General features: G+C 38.3%; 2 protein-coding genes across 5 annotated transcripts; one reads left to right on the top strand and one right to left on the bottom strand.

Moving 5' to 3' along the window:
- Positions 1-295: 295 nt before the first annotated feature.
- Positions 296-6,366, bottom strand: wasf3a (WASP family member 3a). The gene is made up of 9 exons (XM_026183250.2): positions 6,225-6,366; positions 4,802-5,012; positions 3,234-3,368; positions 2,978-3,131; positions 2,772-2,889; positions 2,496-2,680; positions 1,845-2,060; positions 1,461-1,765; positions 296-1,325 (listed from the first exon to the last, which is right to left on the bottom strand). Exons 2-9 carry the CDS (start codon positions 4,932-4,934, stop codon positions 1,168-1,170), a joined length of 1,404 nt encoding a protein of 467 aa, XP_026039035.2. The 5' UTR covers positions 4,935-5,012; positions 6,225-6,366; the 3' UTR covers positions 296-1,167.
- A 2,325-nt stretch (positions 6,367-8,691) lies between these two features.
- On the top strand, positions 8,692-15,815 carry LOC113030730 (cilia- and flagella-associated protein 100-like). Of its 4 annotated transcripts, none has more exons than XM_026182413.2 (14): positions 8,692-8,844; positions 9,213-9,265; positions 10,075-10,212; positions 10,309-10,373; positions 11,105-11,256; positions 11,380-11,463; positions 11,591-11,730; positions 11,901-11,988; positions 12,213-12,255; positions 12,352-12,497; positions 12,807-12,936; positions 13,054-13,256; positions 13,474-13,567; positions 13,873-15,815. In XM_026182413.2, the coding sequence occupies exons 3-14, from the start codon at positions 10,092-10,094 to the stop codon at positions 13,990-13,992; spliced, it is 1,386 nt and encodes a 461-aa protein (XP_026038198.2). In that variant the 5' UTR covers positions 8,692-8,844; positions 9,213-9,265; positions 10,075-10,091; the 3' UTR covers positions 13,993-15,815. The 4 variants fall into 4 exon arrangements, with proteins under 4 accessions (XP_026038198.2, XP_026038194.2, XP_026038195.2 ...); XM_026182409.2 differs by having other exon boundaries at positions 8,693-8,844; positions 11,093-11,256; XM_026182410.2 differs by having other exon boundaries at positions 8,698-8,844; positions 9,166-9,265; positions 11,093-11,256.
- Positions 15,816-16,426: the final 611 nt, after the last annotated feature.

The following is a 16,426-nucleotide window of genomic DNA, read 5'->3' as shown; positions in this document are numbered from 1 at the left end:
GTCTGATTTTGCCTGTTTTTAATCTCTTTGTAGCCACTCTATGCCTCTTTTTTGGCTACTTTGTATGTCTGCAGGGTTGTTTAGGTCATTTTTGCCTTTACGGTCATTCAAAGTCATTATGTGTATTCATCATATGTCTCTGCAACATATTTTTGACCCACTGGCCCATCCCCATTAAGGTTGTGCAAAAATCTATAAATAATTTTCAAGTGGGTTTTGACCTCTAGTATCTAGTGGAGTTTAAGTTAAAAAGAAAGAAGTAAAAAAGAAAAAAGACAAGGACTTAATGATAGCATGATTTTCTTGCTAATTTGGAAAGTTTATTGATATATCAGTATTTGTAAAGACGCATCACAACTAATAGAATTAATGTCAGACATGATACCTTCATACACACAATCAGAACTGAGAAATTGTTACAACTTGAGGTAGCTATTACAAAACTAATGGAATTAAGTGTGAGATTAGGAAGATTAAATTAAAACAAAAACCCTTGAATCTTTCAATATTATGGTATGATTCAGTGCTTGTTTATATCACAGCACATATTTTAACTTGTCATAGTAGGGAAAGCACAGGCTTGCTCTACTTGTGTGTTTGAGTGTTTGAGCCGGCTAGTTAGGTAGTGTCCCAATGAGCCAGCGTGCCTAATACAAAGACCTTGAAACTAAAGAAGCTATGTGGAAGTCAGCCAATGGTAACATGTATTATTTATACCTATGCTTTTCTTACACTGAAATGCTCTCCGCTGGGATGCTGCTGGACAAAGATAGGAGGTCATCACGTAAGGACATTTTGCTAGAACAAGCAGTATACAAAGACAATCTTAAGAAACTAATGGGTCACATTTCCATGTGATAGAACTGTGTGATTTATCACACACTGACTCAGTTTTGAAATGAGGATATTAACCTGTTACAAAACAAACTGGTGCAAACTGTGTAGATGTGCTAGATTAGTGGTTCAGTTGCTCATGAAATATTTAGGGAAAAAAAAAAAAAAGAAATATTTATTATGAAAGTAGAAATAAAAACTACAAGGTAGAGGTATTTTGGCAGTAGTGGCTTGGTACAAAGACTCCACTAGATGGAGCTAGATGGAGTGTTTCACAGTTTTCTTTCATCTGTGCTGAAGATCCAGTGGAGAAAAGACCAATTCAGTGTTTTGTCAGTCCGACCACTCATTCTCATCAAGCTCAGAGTCCTCCTCAGAGTCGCTGTACTCAACTGCAATGCGTCGGGAAAGGATGGTGGCTACGTCGTTCCCCACCGGCTCCCGCTTGCTCTGCTGCTCCTGCTGCTCTTGGACTTTCTTCAACTGGATGCCTAATGAGGGCACACACATGTAGAGAGAGGACAGAATATTATATGTCTGTATTGCACAGAGTGTTAGCTGCTCACATGTGTGCTCATCTGACCAGCTGGAAGCCATGCCAACTGCGTCTAAGCACGCTGACTCACCCATGCGGATGGCAGACAGCAGGTCACTTCTTGCGTCTCTCACAGGTTTGGTCTCACGTCTGCAGCCTTCACTGTGTCCCGCTAGGTGTGAGGGTGCAGATGGCGGAGGGAGAGGAGGAGGTGGGGGACCCGGGGGTTGAGGGACCGTGTGATTCCCTGGAGGAGGTATTGGTGGGAGTGGGCAGCCCGGGCCCGCGTGCCCAACGCCATTATGTGGCGCTGGAGGATGTGCACCCAGTGGAAAACCAAAGGCTGTCTGGGCTGATGGGATTGGAGGGCCGGGGGCAGGAGGTGGTGGGATAGACCTGTGTGACAGTAAAAGAAAGAGGATTAAGTTGCAGATGCCCAAAAAGAGTATATTATATTTCAATTTCTCTCACATACTTGTAATCTGCAGGGAGACGAATTGAACCGTTCATTCGGTCTGCAGCACGAGGCTCTGCTGCGGCATAGGTTACTCTCTTGTAGTTGACATCAATGCTTTGGTATTCATGCTCCACAGGTGGTGAGGGATGCGTGTTCCCAGGAACGTGAGACTTGGCAGAGTTACAAGCAGCATGGGCAGGCACTGGAGGGATGGGGTAATCTAAGAGGTCAGGCCTGGATAAACAGTAAAAGAGAGTTTGTCATGCAGATGCAGATCCAGATGGTAGATTTGTTGTTACAATATCAAAGCCGACGCTTTACACAACAAAGATATTACAATTTGGGTCACAAGGTCCTATTTGTGAAAACGGATCTACCCCTCCTTTTGGGCACACACACACACACACACACACACACACACACACACACACACACACACACACACACACACACACACAAGTCCCCCCCATCTGCTAAGTTTTATTTTAAAAGTAACATAAATCTACAATAATTTTACAAATTTCTCCATAAAAATACAACTAGGATAAATAAGATCTACATCATTAGTCCCAAAGATGGGAAATTCTTTAATTCCCTCTGTAGCGTTGTATTATACAGAAAAATACATTGAAAACCTATCCAAAACACAATCTTGGTAGCTTCTCTAACCTCCCATCTGGCGAAAGGGAGCCCTCAGATGATGCTCCTCGCCTGAGACTCTGTGGATGTCTGTGATCTGGACGGAGCTCTTTATCAAACGCCATCATGTTCCACTCCTGCCTGCGGTTTCGTGCCTTTCTGACCTTCTTCACCTCACGCTGAATGGTGCTGCTGTCCACACATCGCTTCTGTTCCTGCAGAAACAACAGGAATACAGAGTTTGAGTAAGCAGTCAGTAAGTAAATACGTACATGCGTAAACATGATGGGTAAAATGCACTCTGACCCTATGCCTCCGCCTTTCTTTCCTCTTCTCCTCTGTGTCCTGAAGCATTTTCTCTTTCCACAGGTCAAAAAAGTATGATGGGTCAGAGTAGTATTTCATTGCATCAGTAGAATCCTCTCTGTATTTAAAAACCAATTTCCAACATTAACTGAAGACAGATATCTAACTTTAGAACAGTTAAAAAAGAAAGAAAAACAGTGCAGCACCTGTAAGCAGTGAGGTTGCTGAGAGGAGGAGGTCTGTCACTGCTGTTGTACATGTCGGCTACAGCACTAGGAAGGCTGCCCTTGGATAAAACCTGCTGGTCCTGGACACTCGAGCTTCTGAAGCCCTTCCTCATGTTTATGTCTTGAAGGGAAACTTTAAAAAAAGCAAAATTAAGGAGGAAAGTTTGATATAAAGCGTGTAGGAATAACCATAGCAACAAACAGAAGAAGATTCACTGATACCCAATGAACTAACCCTCCTCCACACTGGAGTCTAGTTGGGTGACTTTGATGGCCAAGCGGTCAATTCGATCCTGAAGAGAGTTTGCGCGCACGTAAAAGGTGTTGGCTTCATTAAAAAGCTCCCCGAAAACATTTTCTGCATGCTTACCTGCAACCAGAGCAAGAAAGCGGGAGAGAATAGAGGAAAAGCAATAAATGGAAAGGTGTGTCAAATCTCAATAACATTTAAAAGATAATGGCACCTTAAAGGCAGAGTGTTGATATCAACTATCTAAATTAAACTGCTCAAAATGTTTGTTTCCATTACTCAGTCAGGGGCACATTTCAAACAGCTCTAGTCTGCTTAATGTAAAAGCTATAATTAGACTGCCTGTGTTTGTGTCTCCGCCCAGTTACTTTCCATCTTATCGTGCTGTTATACAAATCTGTACGCTAAGCTCTAAGCTTCGGTAAGTTTACTAATCGCACACACACACACACACGGATGTACAAACTATCAAAGGATATGTTGTAGGATTTCTTCTTGTCTCCTCTCACTTATTTGTAACCACAAAAGCACACAGGCTTTCTAATCTTTATACAGACATTGCAACAACATGTTTAACATTAACCACTGTACTTCTGCACAAACCTGTGTACAGAGTGAAATGCATTTTAGCAACGACTGCAACAAATCACACACTGACAAATTTGATACCCTTAAAATATGTTCTTTGTTTGTTTCTCCCCTCATTCAAAGCCAGCAATTAAGTGACACTCTTATCTGATAATCCCTTTTAAAGGATTAAGAAAACAAAAGCACTCCTATGACATAGAGGGTATATGTCAATATGTCAAATTATTATCCCCAGAAAACTCAATGCGTATTGTGTTGTGTTACAGGACTGATATACACTATGTAGCCAACGGATTAGGTCACACCTCTTAATCTTTGAATTTAGGTATTTTCAGTCCCACTGCCACCGATGTATAAATTCAAGCACTAAGCAGTCTCCCTTTACAAACATCTTCAAAAGTGTCAATCCTCCTAAAGAATTTGAGTGTGGTGCTGCAACAGGATGTTACTGTTACAAAAAGTCAGTTTTTTTGAAATGCCTTCCTTCCTAAATGTTCCACGATCATTTGTAAGTGGCATGTAAAGTTACAGAGCAGGGAGAAAGTGCAGAGCTCCAAAGCTCCTCTAGCATTAACATCAGCACAAAAACTGCACTGGGAGCTTCATGGCCTGAGTTTCAATGGCTGAGCAGTTCCTCTAGAAGTAAGGTGTAGGAGGCCAAGTACTTTGGTCCATATTATGTATTAGTTGTGACAAATCGATCTGTTAAATGCATAATAAATCAAGCTAAAAATCACTGTGTGCAAATTAGTTTCCCACCCCATCACTTCTAACGATCTTTCACAACGTGAAGTAATTATGCCCTGAATATTTAGATTATTTAGTTTAGGTTTTTTACTGTATAATTTTCCTTATGATTTAAATTTCGATTTGCTTAATAGTGGCAACACCTTGATTGCATGTAATGAGCACAGGTTAAAGACGCATTGATACTTTATTCTGAATCTGATCAACTGTAAGCTTACTCAGACTGCTGAGCTGTCGAATTATAGCGGACAGCGTGTTGTTGGTTACACATTCCAGCTCGTTGCCAATTCCATCGGGCACGGCACTGTGGCACAGGTGCCGAGGCTCAATGTTCCTCTTCACCAGAGGCATGACCCCTTCTCACATCTCCCCAGCTGCTTGGAGTCAGAGGACAGAGCTGACAGCTCACTGCTTACTGCAACCTGTGGACTAGAACAATCAACATATTAATGCATAAAGTCGACGCAGTCACTAGTGTTCTCAAATTAAGTTAATAATTTCACTTTAAATGTGTCTTTATATTTAAAAAGCAACCCTGTAATGCATAATGCACAATGCATTAGTATGCTTGTTAGCTTTCCATGCTTTTACAATTTAAAAAGTGTGTGGGGAACGTGTAATAGAGAGACAAATTAAAAATGACACCTTTGAGGGTTTTTTTTTCCAATATTTGCTGCTTTGTACATTGGGCCACTTGCTGTTGAATGTCCCAGTTTATCACTACCTGTCAAAGTGGTACGCCTATTGTATGTAATTGTCCATTTTTGCAAAGAGGTTAACGTACTCGCTGCAACATCTGTTTTATTCAGGAACCTTATTGTGACAAAAGGGGAGCTAACACAGGCACTGTGCGACTGTTTTTTAAGCGAATTTGCATTCCTGTTTACATATCTATATCAGATGAAAACAAGGGATGGCCATGCCAGCACATTGTTAATATAGGTAACAACAAGAACATAAACTACCATATGTAATTTTAACAGCTGTTTTTGCAGCTCTGAAGCTCAAAGAAAATGTTAAATTATGGAGTGGATGCTCATTTAATGCTTGACTGACACTGAGGGAATGATTTTGGTGTAGCATCAGAGGTCCATTCTTCAATTCCCAAAAAACTACATGCTTATATTGTTGGTTAGAGCAAATGGGCTGTCTGTTAGTTTCTTATTATCATGCATATTATCAATTAATTTGAGCTCAGCCTCATGTATTTATTTATGATCAATTAATAACCAATAGCTGAATGGACAAAGGACAAAAGGACTGTTTTGTAGCATGTTCATGTTAAAACTTTGTGACCTTGGAAAATACAACTTTTATTTGTCCTCCTTAGACTGCTTTAGCTTTAGCTGGACCAGGCTTCCTATTTAGACAGTTAACATTTAATAAAAGTTCACTGAAACAACAAACTAATTACTTAAAATACAAAACTGTTCAATTCTATGATAACATTGTATTTTAAAAAATGTTTTCAATCACAGAATCTGGGGGGGTGGGAGTATGACGTTTCAGTTTTTAAAATTATTTTATTAATTACTTGTACAGGAAAAAAAAAAGGTTTTTCTTATACTAATACAGAAAACACAACCTGTAACAACAGACCTACATTCGCAGCAGCTGAAAACTTGGTCATGATTGTCCTACCATAGAATAGCTTTAGCGTTGGCTTGCCGGTTGGCTCGTTTTGTTCACGTCAGCACGCAGGGAAGAAGCTGTCAAAGTCGAGTCCAAGCTGTTTCCTCCAAATTAAACAGACTATTTGCTGGCCTGCTGCAGTCTGTAGTGTACTTTACGTTGACAGTCATCTCTGCAGGGCGGAGTTCACTCTGAAAACAAATCTCCAGTCCAAATCACAGCTTGAGCCATGAGGGGATTTAGTCAGCAGATTACTCCTGTCATCCAATCACAGTCGCCATGGCATCCAGTATTTTATTTCAGGATGTATTAGTCCTATTTTTAAGGGCCACAAGTCAACCTTCTATGAATCGGATATTCGTGTGCCAACCTCAAGTTTTTGACATCAAATCAAGACCGAATGAAAAGTTTAACTTTAGTGTGACACAGATGCTGCTTATCACTTTTTGATAAGCAGTAAAAATTTTATTGACCGTTTTAACAAAGTGATTAATTAGCAGAAAAAATTAATATATACAGTGGTTAAAATCTGCATAGTATTCTCAATTCTAAGGGTTAATTTTGTGCATTCTTTAACTTTTGCTCCTTATGTTTTTGTGTGTATGGGTGTCTGTTGTGTGTGTGTTATCACTTCACTTCAGATCAACTACTTGGCGTAAACAGGAGTGTGTCGGTCCCCTTTAGGCTATTAACATCACAGTAGGAATGACCTGGATTAAGAGTGAAATGAGACACTCAGAATTTTATTTGAAAGCTACACACACACACACACACACACACACACACACACACACACACACACACACACACACACACACACACACACACACACACACACACACACACACCAACACACTCACAGAGATATACTGTTTTTTTTCTCACAGATGGCATAATCTGGCCTGTGGGAGGGAGTACTGTAACCCACATATCAGGGCTTAAACCTTTTTAAGTAGCACACTGTGAAATTATGATTCAGTTATTACAGGAGCATACCCTATTCTGAGACATTGTCTAATCCAGCTGTCTCAATGCAGTTTGTACAAGTGATAGTTTAAAGTTAACTCCTTATTTTTGCTTTCTTTTTTTGTCCAGATTGAGCAAATGTTTTAAAATATAGAGGAAGAATTGAGATGCGCATAAATACACTTTAAAGGTGGTTCTTTGTCATCTAGCGATGTCTTTTCCAGTTGCTGTGGAATAACTGCCTCTCTGGGGCAATGAATTGCTTGCTTGCTGCAGTCCTCTGGAATCATGACCTAAAAGCAAACCCTTTGTCACTCATCATTCCCTGGTAACTATCAGACCAGAGCTCTGTCATCTGACCTGAAGCGCTTGCTGTCTAATACATGTGCACGGGGTAGCTCGTTATTGAATCTGTAATTTTTCATGTATATTTTTTGTTAAAGTGTTTCATGATTTGCAGAAAACGTCACCAAGACACATAGAGTTTCATGTTCTTTTTGTCTCTAGAGGGCACTGAAGCATTACTTTTTTCCAGCCTCCTGTAGAGTCTTTTACGGAAGAGTAGTCTGAGGGTAGCATTGCCACTCTTTACATGATAAATATTTCCTTTTGAAATAAAAGGAAATATGAGTATCCAGGCTCGTTCACTGTGACATATCCCAACACTTGCCCTGAATGCTTTTTTTATTTGAGTTTTGGGGCTAATAGAAGTTTGGGGGTTGCAGCTCTCCTTGGTGTTGGTCTAATTCTTTCTGGGTCTGCACTACAAAATAACGATTCTCATGTATTGCCTCATTGTCTCATGCTGTAAACATTCTGATTACATTAATATAATGGTATACTTTTTTTTTTGCTGTATTTATTAGTCATAGCCACTCAAATGCACAGTAATATATGATTTTGAGCCACCCATCTCTTTCTTTTTTGGTTTTGATTCCAAGGAGTCAGACTTTTTTTTAATTAAAAAAAGAAGCTCTTTAGCAATAGTTCCCCAGGTTTTCTGAAGGTCTTTCAAAGTTTTCTTCTTCTCTTTTTTTTGACACCAGTTGCATTTTTTTTACAGTCTTTGTATCTGACTAATTAAAGGGGATTTTGGTTTGTTTATTTCTTTCTCTCTTTATTTGTTATGCCACTTACCAGTGATCTATGAATCATTCAAGCATAACATGACACCCAGCTCAAGGGATGAACCAGACAACTTAACATTTTTATCTTTCTATCTTTCAGGCAATATTCAAAAACACAAGTGGTCATACCAAATATTGTCGTCCAAGCTTGTTAGACTCATACAAACTCAGTTTGAAAACCATTTATGTTACCCCATGTTTCAGTTGCTGTGGCTCAAGACTTTTGCACGTTACTGTAAATAATCTGAAGAATACATAAAATATGAGAAACTGTTATGAGCGTTTATTTATTTTTTAATCATCTTTTGCACATGGAACTAACATTTGCATCTAAACATCAGAAAATTTAAAACATTTCTTGCAGTTTTTTTTTACACAGTTCCTCTAAACACTGTCCACTTCCTCAGTCTTAAACAATAGTCACAAAGAAGAAGAAAAACAAGGCAACAGCAACCAGGACAGTCGTCTGTTACTTTTAATCTTAAACATCTCAGTTTGAAGCTCCAGTGTTCCTATCCATATGATAAAGAGAAAGAGTATGTTCAGAGGGTGCAGTCATTGAGTTTTTATGTATTTGGTAATTTATTTGATTTCTGAATTCACCTTGTTTTAAATTAAAGTATGCATAAAAAGTGTTATCAACAAGTTAGCATAAAGGCTAACTTCTACTACGGTGTCAATAAGCTAGCAGTTCTACTTACACAGAGGGTTAAGTAAGCTAAGCTAACGCTAGTTCCAGTTTAAGATTTTGGTGGAATTACAAAATGATAAGAATGACAACATCACGTTTCAGTAGGGCAGTCAGTGTTTTTCTTTTGTTATGAATTAGTGTGTTGTTATATGGTTGCTGTTTGTAGTCTGAAGAAACTGCGGCTAAACCTGACTTTAAACGTCTGTTTGTAAGAACAACAGCGAATCTAGCATCAAGCTAAGAGACGTCTTCGCCACTACAGCCAGGTAAGCACCTAAATCATATGTAAAAATTAATTGCTAGTTTTTCACAAAGTTTTGGTGATATTTGTAGTGTCATTTCATTGGATGAAATATGTACTTGTTTAGAAATCTGGACCTTATTTGTTAAAAAAAAAAGTGTTGTGAAATTGTAAAATGTAAATATAGCACTTAACTCCAATGTTGTGAAAAAATATTTGCCCACTCTTTAATTTCTTTTCCTGTGTCATATGTGTCACACTTTAATGTTTCAGAACATCAAATAAATTTGAATACTGGGCAAAGATAATCCACATAAATATAAAATTCAGTTTTTACATGATGAATTAATTTATTTTGAAAAAAATACTATCTAAATCTAAATAATCTAAATAATTGCCGCCCAAACCTAATAACTGATTGTACCAGCTTTGGCAGCAAGAACTGCAGTCACATGTTAGGAATAACTGTCAACGAGTCTTTGAAATCACTGTGTATGAATCCATGGTCCATGCTTCTTCCCCAGACCATCACACTTAACCAGCACCATGTTTGGCTGTTGGTATGATGTTTTTGTTTTTATCCCAGGTGTAACAAGAATTAGACCTTCCAAAACCTTTTAATTTGTCTCATCAGTCAACAGAATATTTTCACAAAATTCTTGGGGAATGCTTTTTGGTAAATTTGAGACGAGCCTTTGAGTTCCTTTTGATCAGCAGCATTTCTTTAACGATGTGAAACATGCAAGTGTGAAAAATACACACACACATACACAAAAACTGTTTCAAAGCACTGTATTGAAAACTATTTTTAGGGTTTGTTTTGACTGTCTTCAGTGCAGGACAGACAAAGCATGTCCACAAATGAGGTGATAGGTCAGCTGTTGAAAGAGCAGGAGGAAAGGGAGAAGAGGAAAAACACATCTCTCCCTACTCAAGACCTCACAGGCATGTCAACGTCTGAGGTTAATCAAGGTGGGTGAAGAAAGAGCAGAATGCAGTGTTTTAAAGGTTACATTTGGTTTGAAGGATTGCTCTCTAGTGTTGACATGACTTATTCTCTTTGCTTAGACATTTCTAAGAGAGACAGCAGTGAGAACTGGATCCTCATGTCAGAGAAGAATGCGCAGCTAAAGGTAATGTAATTAAAGGGTCTAAGGCATAGTTTTTGCAAAATCAGCAGTTGCATTAAACAAAAGAAAAGAAAACTTTAGAGGTCCATCATAAGCCCATCAAAATTAGATAGAGATACAGACACTATTATTTTCTCTTACATTAGTTCTTATAATTGTACAACTATGGTTGCATATTTCAAAAATCATTGAAACTAATTTCTGTTTGAGGGGTGGCTCAAAACTTTTGCACATTGTTCTACTTCTATTAAAATGTTTAGCTTGTTTTTCTAGACCCAAGAAGAATCCCTCAATTGTAAGGACTAATCCTGAGGTCGAGATTATTTCAAAATTCATGTGAGCAAAAGTACAAATATCCTGCTCTTAAATGAAGCTATAGAGATTTTAATCTGACAAACTTTTAATTTGAATGAAAAGATGTTTGGGATTAGCCTTACTTAGGATTTCGCTACAGCCTGGAGAGACTGGAAGCGGGGGAAATAAAATCAAATTTTGTTTGTTAAAAAAGAAGGACGTATTGGCTCTTAAGCGTTATCTCTTCCTTGATTTATATTTCCTAAAATCTGGAACTATTTTTTCAATTGTATGCACATAAAGTCTAGCATATTTCATTATTTCTTTAATAAATGCGTTTTCTGTTAGAAAACAGCCATCAAAGCTTTTCTGTCTTTTAATTATGACAAATTTACAGTATGTTAATCTTATGTTGTTAAATAATCCAGTTTGATGATAAGGTGATCAGTTCAAAGATTAAGACGACCGCAAAGGCCATGACTGCACAGAAGTATGTAGTACAAAGACTTGAAGATTTCAAGGCATTTGAAGATTGCTTTTTGAAAGAATTCCTCACCTCTGTCGAGAAGAAAGTTATGGATGCCCAAAATCTGTAAGCATCAGAAAATTCCCCATATCAAAATGGGATATTTTGATATAAATATTGTTTTGAATAGGGGATGGGTTGATTTAAATATAATTTTCTGTTGTAATAACTGTAAAACTGCTTTTTTAGCAGGTTGAAAAACTCAAGTAGCTCCATACAGGAAATGAATGATAAGATTGAGAAGGTCACCGATGAAACAGCAATATTAAAAAGGTATGGCTAACAATAGGAATATCATGCATGTCACTTAAATGCGGTACGCATCGGTTTAATGCATAGATCTGTAAAAGAAAGTGACAAATTTGGAATAAGTAGCATGCTAAAGCTTTCTTCTTTATAGTGAAGTTGCCAAGATTGAGAAGGTTCTGAATGAATATAAGAGGTACAGGAGAGTTCTGTTCAAGCTTTCTCCTCCCGAGTGGCAGGAAGCCCAGAAAGCAGCGACTTTAACAACCAAAGGCTTGCCAGACAGACCAGATGGTAGGAAAACAACATTAAATGGATACGGGTCAGACTGGTGTGGGTTTCTTAAATAGGAGACCAGCCTTTTATTAAAAAATAAACCGTGTCTGAGTTACTATTGAATGCATTATAACTGCTGGCATAGAAGCTCACATACATCTGATCTGTAAGTATGAACTTTAACACAGGCTTGGAGAAAGATCTGGATTCCACTCCAGATAGAGTGCTGCCTCCCACCAGTGAGTCTACACTGTTCTCAAACCACAGTGATGCCGTGTAAGAAAGCACACACACACTATCACCAGTTGGTTCTTTTCTATCAATTCTCAGGTCATTTAATTTGATTAGTTAGTTTGATTAGTTTTAGTTTTGTTGGATAATTTAATCTGTGATGTTATCAGAGCAACAGGGAGCAATGCAACAACAGCAAAGAAGGTGGTAGGAGTTCCAGCAGAATAAAACTTTTTAAAACTATGATCTTAAAATCTATTTCATTTCAGGGTGAAGAATTCCCAGCTGAATGGAAACAACACAATCTATGAGGTCAGAGTTAGTGAGTCTAAAACCAAAGATCATTAAAGCAACAGCCATTTTCATCAGGAGGCTTTATTTACAGTGCTCACTTACCTTTCCCTGCAGGACAAGCTGGAACTATATAACTTCGATCCCCTGGAGGTAATCGTCCTGCTGTCAGAGCTGACTGACCAGAACCTGTCTCTGATTCACAACATCACCAGGATGGATAAGAAAATGGAGCACACTTTCGAGGTCACCATAAAGAAAATGTGAGAATCGCGGTTTTTCTAACAGTTCTTTCAAAGCCAGGTGTACACAGCATGAATTTTGGCTTTTGTGAAGAAGTCCTCACAGTATCTTGCAGATCTCTCGTGACAGCGGTTGGTTGCTTTTTGAACTTACAATTTATGTGACTGCTGCTATGTCTGCTAACCAAGCAAAAGGAAAGCACCAAGGATAGATAGATAGATAGATAGATAGATAGATAGATAGATAGATAGATAGATAGATAGATAGATAGATAGATAGATAGATAGATAGATAGATAGATAGATAGATAAACTCTTCTTTGTGTCAAGGAAAGAGGAAGAAGAGCAGCTAAACATGCATGTAGAAGATATGAAGGAGAGAGTTGACATCAAAAAGAAGAGAATGGCCATGCTTAAAAAGAGTGTTCGTCTCCATGAATCAATAAAGACAGAGGACCAGGTAATGATGCAGAGTGTACTTTATGCTCGACTTTTTTAATATATCATCCTATTTGAAATCAAAGCAGCCTTGGGGAACCTTTTTTTCTCTCATCTTCTACAACTGTCTTACATACAGGATATTATGTTGAATGATTTGGCGATTAAGGTGGCAAAGGTGTATTCCTCATGCGTCGATGAACGGCCGACCCAACTCACCACTTTGGAGATGCTGACTGGTTTTGAGCACCATATATCTCTGCTGTTCCAGCAAGTTGAGAGCATCCCAGAGGACGTGCTGAAAACACTGAGGAACATCAAGGACAGCGAGAAGAGGAGCAGGTTTGTCTCACTGAACGCAGATGTTTAGTAAACAGGGCTAACTTGTGAATAGTAAATTTTATCCACCTCCTTAATCTCCAGTTTTTATTTAACAATCCAGAAAGATAAAAATGGGTTTTGTTTATGTTTATATTTTAATTCCTGTCTTTGGTGCATTGACAAAAATCCAGTATACTGTATAACTACCTCTCTTATTACATGTTGTTACACACTCCAGACAGCGAGAGGAAAAACTTAAACTGGAGATGGAGCAACACAGAGAAAGGATGAAGGAGTGCATTCAGAGATCGCTGGATGAAGCCAAGAAAACAGTGAGTCATTTAACATAGATTCATACAACATTAAATACATTCTGTACTTGCATTAAGTCAGTGTGCCACATATATAAGTGGTTGTTGTGTGATGTTAGGGGGAACATCTGTAAAAATGCAGCTCAACACAAACACACAGAATGCTCTTCTTACAATTGAGAAATGTTACCTCTAGCTTTGAGAAATAAAGACACTTAGCCTCTCAATGCTCTACCAACAAATCAATTTTAGTTAGCTTAGAAAAAAAATCTCATAGCAAGTTATATCCTACTGATGGTTAAGGCTCCACCTTTAAAATCTTATAGTATGGACGAAAGCTCATGCCCAGATGTTTCCCGGTCAAGAAGAAGATTGAAGTTGTTGATGAGGTCATCACCTTGATGGAGGACTTCCGTTCCCACCTCTTCGCCGAGGACTCAGATTAAAAATAAGTACAAATGCTCTACTTGTTACACCTGTCTGAGTCCATGTTTTCACAGGGATTGTGTGATAATCACAACTTCAGGTCTAAAAAACTGGGGAGGATGTGTAAAATGTAAATAAAAACAGAATGGAATGATTTGCAAGTCTCACAGACCAACATTTTATTTATGGTAAAACATAGAAAACTTTTAGTATTTAGTATTTTAGTATTTAATGAAATTTTCTATTTGATGGCAGCAAAACGTCTCGGAAAAGTTGGGATGATAATGACACGTAAGTGGTAATAAAAAGCAGCTGGAATCCTAAATCAGACAACGGGGCAACACTCCCGCCCTAAAAGTCCAACAACTGGTCTCCTCAGTTTGCAGACGATTGTTCTTAGAAGAAGAGGGGATTCTTCTCAGTGGTAAACGTGCCCCTTCCCAACTTTTTTGAGATATGTCACTGCCATAAAATTTAAAAAAAATAGCCATTTCTTTTTTAAAATTGTACATTTTAACAGTTTGATGTTTTCTATATTCTACTGTAAATAAAATATGGGTGTATGACATTTCAAAATCCCTGCATTCTGTTTTTATTTACACAGCCTTCCCAACATTTTTGGAATTAGGGTTGTAATAAAGCAGCAGTTACAGCTGATGTTCTAATTACAGCAGGGGTCATACTGACTCCTCAATAACCTGAATGTTGCCATCTAAAATCATTATTACTTAATGATCAGCCATTTGTGTCTGAATGTCAGCTCACTTGCAGCTTGGTCATGGCTACAGTTTTTCATATTAATGTGTAGTTTGAAAACTGTCTTCTCTCTTTCTGACTTTCTTAGCGGTGTAAAATCGGTGAGGTCTTAAATATTTTTCACAATGGCATAATCTCTTAGCCAGCTCAGAAGTATTAACCTCAATAGAGTGCTTACCCTCCCCATTATCATCATCATTGACCCTACTGGTGTCCCCCAATGTAGCCAACCACCAGCTTACCCACTTATTGCACACTGCCCTAAACACTCACACCTCCATCATCCATTACACACAGACTGCCTCTCCTCTGATATTTGTCGCCCTATTATGGCTTTCTAGTCCTACTCTCTGCTGGTCACTGCCAATGCCTTGGCAGTTATTTCTCAGTAAATGAGTAACAGACACACACACAGACACATATACAAGCACACACAGACACAAACACAAACTGTATCAGAAGTATTGATATATAATTTACCACAATTAAATGATTTTTTTTTGTAGTAATCCTTAATGTGTGAGTTTTCTTAAAGGAAAGCGAAGTTTCTTTCATATTCTGAATAAGATAAAAAGACATTGGTCAGTATGTACTTTTTCCCATGTAGTTTGTACCTCTCAAACAGATATATTCAGTGCTCTGCACCATGTGAGTTTGGAGAATGAATTTGAAGAGGTAATACATGAAAAGTAATAGACAAGGCACTCACAGGTGAAGAAATAATTTCCTGGTGTGGCATAATATTGGAACATTTAAATGCATCATTTCTTGAGTTGGAAAATGTAGTTTTTAGTCTTTACATAGTGGTGGGCTCAATGTCTTAATAAATATGACAGATAAAGATTAAGATACTTGTAAACAGTTTTGAGCTGCACTCATCAACTACTGTATTAGGTACACCTGGCTAGTACTGGGTTGGACCCCCTTTTGCCTTGTCCAACTGTAAAAAAAAATATTTGCAATATTTATGTATTTTTCTTATGCTTTGCAATGGCGATGCTGAAGTTTAACAGCACTGCTTCTTTTGTGCTTAAAGAAATCATTACAATTTACCATACCTTATCATTATAAAGCTATCATTAAATTATCCAACTGTTTTCTTCTTATCCTGTTTACAATGGGCCTTCACAAAACACAAAAACTTCAATTTTCCCATAGCAGAGCACAGCACATCACACCGCAGTGGGAAAAATAATCAGCCAGAGCTTAAAGCTGTATCAAAAGCCTCACAGTTCCTGAACAGCCGCCTTCAGAGGGGGTGACTCTTAGAATGCCTCAGCTTGTTTGTCTCATGGTTTAAGTGGTGCACATAGCCATGGAAAGATCATTAAATCACTGTTTTACCACTTGGCTTAATCCCCACAACAAAGGGAGAAGATACAAAAAAAAAAAGGAGAAACTGGAGAGAAAAAAAATGGTGGGTGAGATTAAGTAGAAACTTGATGGATCTAAACTGACGGCTCTGTTTCCCAGCGTTGCCAAGGGGAGTTAAGAATCTTGATTCCACATCTCCCAGTCTGAAGAGTGGCTGCTGAACGGACGTTCCCCGTTTACCCCTGCAGTGGCTACACCCTCCCTTGTAGTGTCCGCTGCTGTGGCCATCTGCCGGATTACCCAGCAGGATATATTTTTATAGAGAGCATCCTATTCATATCCTGCCTGCAAAGGTTTACATTAAGGTTGAACTCGGGTGCACTT

The sequence above is a fragment of the Astatotilapia calliptera genome, chromosome 10 (assembly GCF_964374335.1).
Source record: "Astatotilapia calliptera chromosome 10, fAstCal68.1, whole genome shotgun sequence".
NCBI lineage: Eukaryota > Metazoa > Chordata > Actinopteri > Cichliformes > Cichlidae > Astatotilapia > Astatotilapia calliptera.
The sequence above is the reverse complement of the archived record's forward strand: the minus strand, read 5'-3'. Positions and strand labels throughout refer to the sequence as shown.